The 8,486-nt window shown below is 36.4% G+C and overlaps 1 protein-coding gene across 1 annotated transcript in view; it reads left to right on the top strand.

Moving 5' to 3' along the window:
* LOC106875608 (glutamine synthetase) overlaps nucleotides 1-8,486 on the top strand; it is a 71,235-nt gene that overhangs the window by 57,630 nt on the left and 5,119 nt on the right. Inside the window, exons 2-3 of the mRNA XM_052975297.1 lie at nucleotides 6,260-6,463; nucleotides 7,393-7,477. Of these exons, the coding sequence (XP_052831257.1) occupies nucleotides 6,260-6,463; nucleotides 7,393-7,477 (289 nt within the window). The remainder of the gene's footprint in view (nucleotides 1-6,259; nucleotides 6,464-7,392; nucleotides 7,478-8,486) is intronic.

Raw genomic sequence — 8,486 nt, 5'->3', positions numbered from 1 at the left:
TTACTTCCTGAAGTGCTAAAGCTATCGGGGAAGTACGTTAAGATAAAACTTGTAGTGTTCCTTCGGGAAAAGATATATTGTAAATTTATCATCTATACTTTTTGCCTTCACAAATCATAACCTAGTCGATTTTCTTCAAACAAAAAACAATGTTTGGCTGATGTAACTTTAGGCAGGATGATGTAAGCCAGACTGGATGGTTACGGTTGGAATGCTTTCGATTATAATTCTGCTTGCTTGATCAGTAGTGGCTGACTGAACGTCCAAACGATTTTCTAAAACCTGCTGGGAGACTACGTACGTGATCCTTCAAATTACTAGAAATAGCAGCTAAATCCTTTTTTTTTTTTTTTTTTTACATCACATTCTATTATTTTCAAAGTTTACGTTGAATAATGTAGTGCTACATTTATACACTGTTTGGTTAAAAGATGTGATGCTTACAGCTATCAACTTTTTTTTTTTTACAATACCCACTATAGTGCTGTCTAATTCTCTGCAAGAATGGCTAAACATTAATAAAACTAGTTGCTAAATTGAAAAAGGTAACGATGTATTAAATAACTTTTTATTTATTATTAGATTTGATCTAGCTAAGATATTTTGTTTGCATCTTTGTTCTTTTGCAACTCCCTTCATTTTGTCTTTATTCTCAAATAATGTTCCCCCCCTTCACTGTTTTATAGTTTTTTCCGCCCGATTTCGATGTACATGTGTGTGTATATATACACATATATGGTGTGCATGTTATGTATGTATAACGCACACACACACACACTCTATCTCTGTCTTTAGCAACACAATCAGCTTATTGTTTATGCTGTATATTTTACTAATTTATCCATTAATTACTTCATTAAAACTTGACCGTTATCCAGATTTTGTGTCTGTGCACCGTTTTTCTTTAATTATATTTTCAACGAAACTTTTTCATACAATTTTGTTTAACTGTTTATGTTGTCTGCTATTCGATATTAATATTTCGTCTAGACCCAGGCCAAAGACCTCTGGTCGACTTGACTAAAGGTCATAGGTATTCCATTAGTATTCATACATTTGATAATGTAGTTATAAATACACTAAGTTGGTGAAAATTAAACTCTGCTATTTCTAGCAGGTCAAATAAACCACGTAGGGACTCCTTCTCGCTCTATAAACTCAAACTCGCGCGTGCGCTGCCTCGCGGGCTTTCTATTTAACCACGAGGAACCCTAATCGAGCAGCGAGGCCCATATAGGCGTTTATTGTAAGGTTATGTAGAAAAGACTATATTATCTGCGATAATGTAGTCTTCCTTATGATAGTCGGAAGGGTGATTCGGTTCGTGAGCAACCACGTATACAGATCGTTATGTTACGCACTTGTCCTACATGTTTGACAAGTCACAAAACGCTTTGTGATGTCAAAGATTTCATTTGAAGTTTTTATTTTATTTCTTTTTCCTGAGTGCCACGTTTGTCATGAAGGAAGGGAAAATATATTAAAAAAAATTATAATAAGTTACTAACATGGTTGTCTTCATCAAACACTTGACATCTTATTATTACTTGGACTTTTTCAAATTCTGTCCCACGGTTGATTTCGCCTTCCATCCTTTCAAGGTCGATAAAATAAGTATCAGTCAGTTACTAGGGCCGATGTAATTGTCTAGGCCCCTCCCTTGTGCCTATAGTGGAACGGATTATTATTCTTTCATTTGTTTCAGTCATTTGACTGCGGCCATGCTGGAGCACTGCCTTTAGTCGAGCAAATCGACCTCAGAGCTTAAATTTTGTAAGCCTAGTACTTATTCTATCGGGCTTTTTTTTGCCAAACCGCTATGTTACGGGGACGTAAACACACCAGCATCGGTTGTCAAACGATGTTGGGGGGACAAACACAGACACACAAACATACACACACACACACACTCACACATATATATACATATACGACGGGCATCTTCCAGTTTCCGTCTACCAAATCCACTCACAAGGTTTTGCTCGGCCCGAGGCTATAGTAGAAGACACTTGCCCAAGGTGCCACGCAGTGGGACTGAACCCAGAATCATGGGGTTGGTAAGCAAGCTACTTACCACACAGCCACTCCTGCGCCTACATAAACTTTTAAAATTATATTTCACTTCAGCTCAGTCTTAATAGAGCAAATCTCTCTACCCGTTGACCAAAGGTGTTCCAGCCGTAGCCATCCTATTTATTTTGCTTATCAGCGACACTACATTGTGCAATGACGAGTTTAAAAACTTCTTGCTCAATCTTGATGTGTGGATTTATGACAAGCTGAGATTTTTTTTTATCACTAAGTTTAGCAATTCTTTGCAGAGAATTACAAACAGCACTATAGTGAGTACTATAATTAAAATTGATGGCTGTAAGCATCCAATATCCCTTTGTCTCGTGTAGCAGAATGATTTGAAGAAATATTTAGGAACTGAATCTGATAAGTGGAGCGTCCACATTGAGAATTTAAAAAACCCTAAAATCCCGCGTTGGGTATTCTGGCAATCTCATATCTTATGTCTTATCTGGTTTTGTTTTCAGACGTAAAGAAGTAGTGTGATTTGAGGAATATTTTGGTTGCTAGGCGAAGTTTTTCGCAAGATTCTGTAAACTTATCCGTCGAATGAACGGTATCCCAATTCGGTCGACTTTATTACACTATCGTCACGCTGATTTTGCGTGTGGAAGATGTTTTATACACGTGTCTCTGAAATGTTCAGTCACTCATTGAGCAGCTGCAATAGTTACCCACCGTCGAAACTAACTCATGATCCCTTGTACTTGTTTATATTTCTTTAGTAGGTTAAAATAACATATTTGTTTACGTGGAAGCACGAGAGCATCCACGTGATCAGCTTTCTGAGACTTATACCGATGGTGATTCATCTCAATGTGAACCAGCTAAGTTTTCGAACTTATTAAAAAGTGTTTGTCGCTGCACTTGCTAGAAATAGCAACCGCATCTGCGTCAACTCACATTCTATTATCTTCAAAGAATTATTACCCTGTGTAGTCCAAAATATACACGTGATGGTCGCAGTTGGAATGTATTCTTGTTCGGCATTTACTCTTTTACTTGTTTCTGTCATTTGACTGCGGCCATGCTGGAGCACCGCCTTTAGTCGAGCAAATCGACCCCAGGACTTATTCTTTGGAAGCCTAGTACTTATTCTATCGGTCTCTTTTGCCGAATCACTAAATTACAGGGAAGTAAACACACCAACATCGGTTGTCAAGCGACGTTGGGGGGACAGACATACATATACACAATGTTTCAGCTGATATACCCTCTAGCCTTCATCAGGTGTCTCAGGGAAATTTCAAACCTAGGTTCTCATTCCTAAGGTATTTTTCGATGTTATTATTATTATTCAGGTCACTGCTTGGAATCGAACTTGGAATCTTGGGGTTAGTAGCCCGCACTCTTAACCACTATGCCGTATGCTCGTGGGTATATGGCATATGTGAGAATAGATACACTTCGTTCACATTTGAAGCGTACAAATATAGTTTGTTTACATTTGCAATCACATTTTAAATCTGCATCAGTTAACCAACTGGGTTTATTGCCTCCTCAGCTCAAAGATTCCCCGTTCTACTCTTTCCCCCTTCTCTCATCATCCTTGATGTACCCAACCTAATCAGGCTCTACACTACTAATCAGTGCATTCGGTCCTTCCTTCACAAAACGTCTGTCTTGTGGAATTCTCTCGTTGTTTATATCTTTTCTCAGTTCCTTAATCAGCGTTGGATTAACCATTTAGCAAAATAAGCGCGTGGTTAGAGCACCAAGTGGGAGAGAGGAGAAACACAGAAATGGTAAATGGAATACAGCACAGAAGAAATCTCTTAAATCTTTCCAAAAATATCTCTGCTAAGTATAGAATCAGATGTGTTATGTAAGATGAATTTTGAGGATTTGTCCAACCCATACCAGCATGGAAAGTGGACATTAAATGGCAATGATGATGATGATGATCAAAGTATGAGAAAACTTTAAAAATATAAATAAAGTGGAAACAAAAATAAATATTTTTCATCTTACTGTTTTGTTTCATTTTTATATTTTGAATTACATATGGGGGCGCCACAATCATCTGAGTACTTAGGGCCTCTGTGGGTCTTAAATTCAGCTCGGTCCTTTATCAGAATGTTTCATTAAAAAAAAAAAAAAGAAATTAATCTTTGCAGATTCTGGTTTAAAACATGAGATCCAAAACCGTATACAATTGTATTTTTAAAGAAAATATTTACAAAAAACGATGCTGCTTGGACAACAACCAGCCAAACGTTGTGTTATTCTGTTTTTACTAAGAAGGAATCGAAAAGAAGTGGGATTGTTGTTTAACTCTAATCCTATCTGATCATGTGGAACATAAGCATAGGTAACATAGGTATTCCAATCATGGCTATATCAGACTTATTATCTGTATATATAATTACTATCTTAAGACCTGTTGAAGATAGTGTGAAACTTCTCAGTTATTTCTAGCAAGTCAGGCAATCTCATAGAGGCTCCTGTCGAAGTTTGCTAAAGTAATTAACTCCATTTAATTGCCTGTCTTCTAATTAAACACAGTATGTGGAAACAATTTACTGGAAGTGTGCGGCAGCCAAAATCTGTTCTATAAAGTTTTGAAAATGATTAATGTGTTTTCGAAAGAATTTGAACATTAAACAAGACTTTTTTTTTAATTCCTGAACTCAAGCAGACCCAAAAGCACTTACCTACTTGTTATAGCCCAATTCCAAATGCCTTATCCATTGTGACTTGTCTTGTTGAGAGCCTTTAGACTGTTTTGACAGAAATTTGACTTTATAAATTTGTTCAGCTTGTTGAATGATTCCATACATTATTTGTGAGAAAATACGTATTGTTCATCTGCTTAATACCATGAAGTATAAGTACCAAAATCAGTTTAGTAATATGAGAATTGTTTAAGATCATTGGTGATTAACTGACCAGCTGTGATAAGATTTTCTTTTTATCAAGTATTGTTATTTAACCAGTAGGCATCTTAGAAGTCAACCCTTTGTCAGCCCTGTGGATCACATATGATATCCAAGACATATTTCCCTGGCATCCGTACATCATATATGATACACATTACCAATTTCTTTTTCAACCACTAGAGTAACAGGAGATGTATGAAAGGAAAGAAAGTTCCTTTTATTTATTTCTCAGAACATACAAAACACAAGCTCAGTATAAGTCTGAAAACAAGCCTGGATGTTTAGAATAAACTTATGAAAATGTTTTGTCCTAAGCTAATAAGCTAAGGTGGAACCTTTCATGAACTAGCTCAAAGAAATCTGCTGAACTTAAACTGTCAGAACTGCTGTTTGATGCCAAGTTTCTTGTGAGCTTTGATACCACAGAATTGTCTGTCTCTTATAACCACTACTTGCTGCCAAAGGCTTTGTCTTCGAAACCCCCAAATAATTTTTAGTTGAATTTATTATTGATCCCTTGCTCAAGAACACCACACAGTCCAGTCTGTGGAATTGAACTTGCTACTTCATGATTATGAGCCCGAATGCCAAAAGGGTTAATCCCAATTCTGTTAATCTTTTTATCCTTTAACTCTTTCACCTTCTCATTAATCTGTCAAATGTAATGTTTATACATTCACTTTATTTTGAATTACTCAGGCATTGTCTCATAGCTTTAAGATTTCAATGATGTGATTGCCTATTTTTAGAATGACATCATTGTGTAGATGTGAGAGATTGGATCTGGCCAGTTTGCATATAAAAAAGCAAAAAAAGAAACAAAAAAAAGAATATTTGGGCTGAATTTGGCTGGTTTAATCTTTTAGCATCCAGATTATTTTAAATGTCATCTTATTTATTCACATTGCTTTGAATTATGAATTTTGTAGCTTCAAGAGTTTGATGTGGTGTGGTAGTTCATTTTTAGAACGACATTGTAGTGTAGGAGCCAGATTTGGCCAGTAATAATATAAAGCAGGTAGAATAATTTGGCTGGTTATGGCTGGTTGAAATGTTAAAGGGATGAAGAGGAAGTTAACAGTTCCAATATGTTTCAAACTATAGTAGAAGACACTTGTCCAAGGTGCCAATGCAGTGGGATTGAACCCAGAACCATGTGTAAATGATTTTTAAAAGAAATGCAAGCTAGATGGAATAATAAACCAACACACAAAATTAGATTGCTTTGATTAAAATGCCAGGGAGTGTTGGGACTGCAAGGGGTTGTGAACTGCTGACTTATGTATTTATTTTTGATTACATTCCAGATACACAATGACTCAACCACGTTCATATCCAGCCACCACGGACAAGACTGTCCTCAACCACTACTTGGAACTTCCTCAAGATAAAAATAATGTCATGTGTGAATATATTTGGATTGACGGTACTGGCGAAGGTCTGCGAAGCAAGTGCCGTACATTGGAAGCAGTCCCGACCCAGCCAAGTGGTATGTTAACAATTTGTTTTTTGTAATCACATTTTACTCCCTCAGGTTTGTGAGTAATAGTATTGTTGATGATGGGTTTTTCCCCGGGGAGCTGGGAGAATCACTATTCTCTGTATGAGGGGCCGCTGAAAAGTGTCTGGCTTTTAAGGGTATCACAAAAGGCCTGGCTAGAGGCCCAACCTTCCAAGTTCTTTTACAGGACCTAGAAAAACTGAAGGATAGCTGCCATAAGTGTGTCAGTCCGAGAGAGGAGTGTGTTGAATAAAATCATAATTAACTGATCCTCCTGTATTTTGTTTTACCAAAGTCAGGAACTTTTCAGCACTCCCTTGTATAAACAAAGAGATAGAAAGAGAAAAGGCTTGTAGCACCAGTCCCGATACTTTTTGATCAGACCTCGTATATATATTTATATATATATATATATTCACTGGGGCAGATTTTTTACAGTCAAATGATGCTCTTCCTGTCACCAACACTCACCTATTTCCAAGAAAGGCTATAGTTCCACTGTGGCTGGATGTACTTTCATAGAAGATCAGAAATGAACAGACTTGTATGATGGTGACACTTCTTTACAACTACCATGTGAGGTCAGCAAGGAGACACAAAGGTAGACGCAAAGTGGTGAAAGATGATCGCTGTATTGGAGACAACCTGCCTGACCCATGAGAGTGTGGAAAAAGTAGTTGTAAAAATGAGATATATAATAAGTTACTGCTCACTTGGCAATTTATTTTTACAGTCCACCTCTCTTCTGAGTAAACTTATATTTTGAGAAGTCTTATTGATTTGGTGTCCTAGTTTAAAATCGTATGTTTTTATTTATTCTATCATTGATTATTTGTATCAACTTTCAGATATTTTTTTTTATATAAATATTTAGCGTATAATGTACATAGTTTCTTGATTTGTTCTTGTACCGATTTTAAAATATTGATTGTTCTTTAGTTCTAGGTCATTCGAAGTTATTCTGCCTTTTTTAACAGTGTCTTATAGTACTACATTATCCTATGCCTTCTTCGGAGACAGTTGGGTTTGACTTAGGGGAAATTTGACTAGTTTCTAACAAGTTTAGTCATCGCGTAAATGCTCTCATTGTAATTTACTAAAAACAATTCTTGAGGTTTGTCTGTTGGAGGAGTGCAAAACTAGGACAAATCTCTACTGCCTACACTCCTAATGACAGAGGTCAAATGGACAAATGTTGAAGACTGCTTGTATTCTGATTATAGTTAGGTTCTTACTCAAGTTATTTAATCTGAGTAAGGACCTAACTAAACAAAATCTTTTCTTTACAATTTAATTTTGGATAATATTGCAACTGGTGCTGGTGCCACATAAAATGCACTAGTGATGGTATCATGTAAAAAGCACCCAGTACAATTCTGTAACATGGTTTGCACTAGGCAGAGCATCCATCTGTAGAAACCATACCAAAACAGACAATAAAGTCTGGTGCAACTCTCTGGCTTGTCAGCTTCTGTCAAACTGTCCAACACATGCCAGCACGGAAAACAGATATTAGATGACAATTGTTTTTTTTTTTCTTTTGTCCTTCAGTTAGATTTTCTATTCCAAAATATTTAGTTTTATAATTCTAATTTAATCCTTTTGATTGCAACCCACCAGACACAACCTTCATCATTTTCATCATTTAATGTCTTGTTTTCCATACTGGCATGGGTTTGATAGTTTGGCAAAAAGCTCTACTGTCTGCGTTGGCATGGTTTCTACAACTGGATGCCCTTCTTGTCACCACCCACTTTACAAAATGTCCTCTATGGCGGTGGCATGGGTTTGATGGTTGAACAGTTTGACTGGTAAGCTGGAGAGCTGTGCCAGGTTCTAATCTGATTCAAAGCTACAACTTTCCATCATAATTTTATGGAAGAACCTTTTCCTAACTTGGATTCCAAACACTAACTTGACAATATCTAAAATGAGTTGTTTGCTTTATAACCTTCAATTTCTTTATTTTATAAAAATTAAGGCATTAAAGATATCGTCAAAAAAAATAGTTCTGAGCTTAGTGTGGTTTTTAT

Source organism: Octopus bimaculoides, chromosome 21 (assembly GCF_001194135.2).
Source record: "Octopus bimaculoides isolate UCB-OBI-ISO-001 chromosome 21, ASM119413v2, whole genome shotgun sequence".
NCBI lineage: Eukaryota > Metazoa > Mollusca > Cephalopoda > Octopoda > Octopodidae > Octopus > Octopus bimaculoides.
Note: the sequence above shows the minus strand (reverse complement) of the source record. Positions and strands in the feature narration are given on the sequence as shown.